The sequence below is a fragment of the Frankliniella occidentalis genome, unplaced genomic scaffold, assembly GCF_000697945.3.
Source record: "Frankliniella occidentalis isolate FOCC.00 unplaced genomic scaffold, Focc_3.1 Scaffold76, whole genome shotgun sequence".
Classification (NCBI taxonomy): Eukaryota; Metazoa; Arthropoda; class Insecta; order Thysanoptera; family Thripidae; genus Frankliniella; species Frankliniella occidentalis.
Window position 1 is genome coordinate 377134 of NW_026267206.1, and position 1726 is coordinate 378859.

A 1726-nucleotide genomic window follows, 5' to 3' on the forward strand; every position below is an offset into this window, starting at 1 on the left:
CGACAGTTGGGCGGAGCACCAATGTAGCCGGGATTGCACGAGCATGATGGCTGGTCACCTGCCACTCTGCACTCTGCGTAGGCGCCGCAAGGCGACGGCTGGCAAGGCTGGCTTTGGACTACAGGGATGGGGTCGTCAGCTGTAAAAACAAAATCTGGTTAGGATACATAAATTACTTTTGAGCATTATATTTTGAAAAGCAAAAGGAGGAATACATACGAATTGGTGTGCAGCGTGTGAATGGATCTCCAGTGTACCGTTGAGGACAGCTGCAAATTGGGTTGTGGTTCACAACCGTGCACCTTGCTCCAAAGCCACAAGTACCAGGGCAAGGATCCCTACATTTCTGGTTACTGCATGCCTCGTTTAGGGGGCATTCGGAGCTGACCACACACTCTGGCCGGCATGATGGTGGGCTGCCAATGAACCCAGGAACGCACGAGCAGACAGCCTGCTGGTTGATCTCTCTGCACTGGCTGTTGGGTCCGCACGGCGAAGGGCTGCAGGGGTTCGTGTACACAGGCTCCTGCTGCACCGGCCTGCAGGAGACGAAAGGGCTTCCCTCAGTGCCCGGCGGGCAGGTGCACGTTGGGATGTGGTTGATGACTTCGCAAAGTGCGCCCTGGCCGCAAGTTCCCGGGCAGGGGTCTTTGCACTTGTATCTCATGCAAGCCTTGTTTCTGGGGCACTCTGAGCTCATGATGCATTCCGGGCGACAGCCACGGTACGGGTCACCCTGGTACTCGGGCAGGCAGGTGCAGACGCCGTCGCGACACTGCGCGTTAGGACCGCATGGTGACGGGTTGCACGGATCTGTCTCGATCGGTTCAGCCTGAGGCGGAGGTCTTGGGAAGCAGTTTGTGAATGGATCACCAGTGTAGCCGTCAGGGCAGGTGCACGTCGGTGTGTGGTTGATGACGCTGCAGTGTGCGTTGGCACCACACGATCCAGGACACGGATCTCTGCACTTTAGCTGCATGCAAGCCAGGTTGCTGGCGCACTCAGAGTTGATTGTGCACTCCGGCCTGCAGTTGGGTGGCGAGCCGAAGTAGCCGGGTCGACACGAGCAAGACGGTGAGTCGCCAACTCGTCTGCATTCAGCGTTAGCTCCACACGGCGATGGAACACATGGGTCTACATACACAGGTGCTGCCTCCACAATTGGTGGTGGTGCTGTAAAAACAAAATAAGACATGCGTTAAAGTAAGGTCATGAGCGCCTGTAAACTACACGATGGGCAATCCCATCATGCACGCGGGTTTAGTTGGTTGCCTAAGTATACGGCGGTCTAGTACTCACGTGGAATTGGGTAGCATCGAGTGAAGGGATCCCCAGTGAAGCCAGCTCTGCAGCTGCAGATCGGACTGTGGTTCCGAACATCGCATCTTGCGTTCTGGGCACACGGCCCTGGACAAGGATTTGTACACTTCTGATTAATGCAGGCCTTGTCTTGTGGACACTCGGAGCTGACAGTGCACTCTGGGCGGCATCCTGGAGGGCTGCCAACGTAGGTTGGAAGGCAAGAGCACACTGCCTGGCCGTTGACCTCCCGACACTGGCTGTTCGGGCCGCATGGAGAAGGTTGGCAAGGGTTCACTGGAACATCTGCGACCACCGGTTGCGGAGGAATATTGTTGCAGAAGCGGAACGGATCGCCTGTGTATCCTGGCCAGCAAGTGCACTGAGGCAGATGATTAACGACCTGGCAGTCGGCGTTCTGCCCGCA

General features: G+C 56.8%; 1 protein-coding gene across 1 annotated transcript in view; it reads right to left on the bottom strand.

The window, feature by feature from the left end:
• The window catches only part of LOC113204179 (uncharacterized), a 194435-nt gene that overhangs the window by 34472 nt on the left and 158237 nt on the right, over positions 1 to 1726 (bottom strand). The window contains 3 exon segments of the mRNA XM_052268795.1: positions 5 to 139; positions 220 to 1173; positions 1300 to 1702. Coding sequence (XP_052124755.1) covers positions 5 to 139; positions 220 to 1173; positions 1300 to 1702 — 1492 coding nt within the window.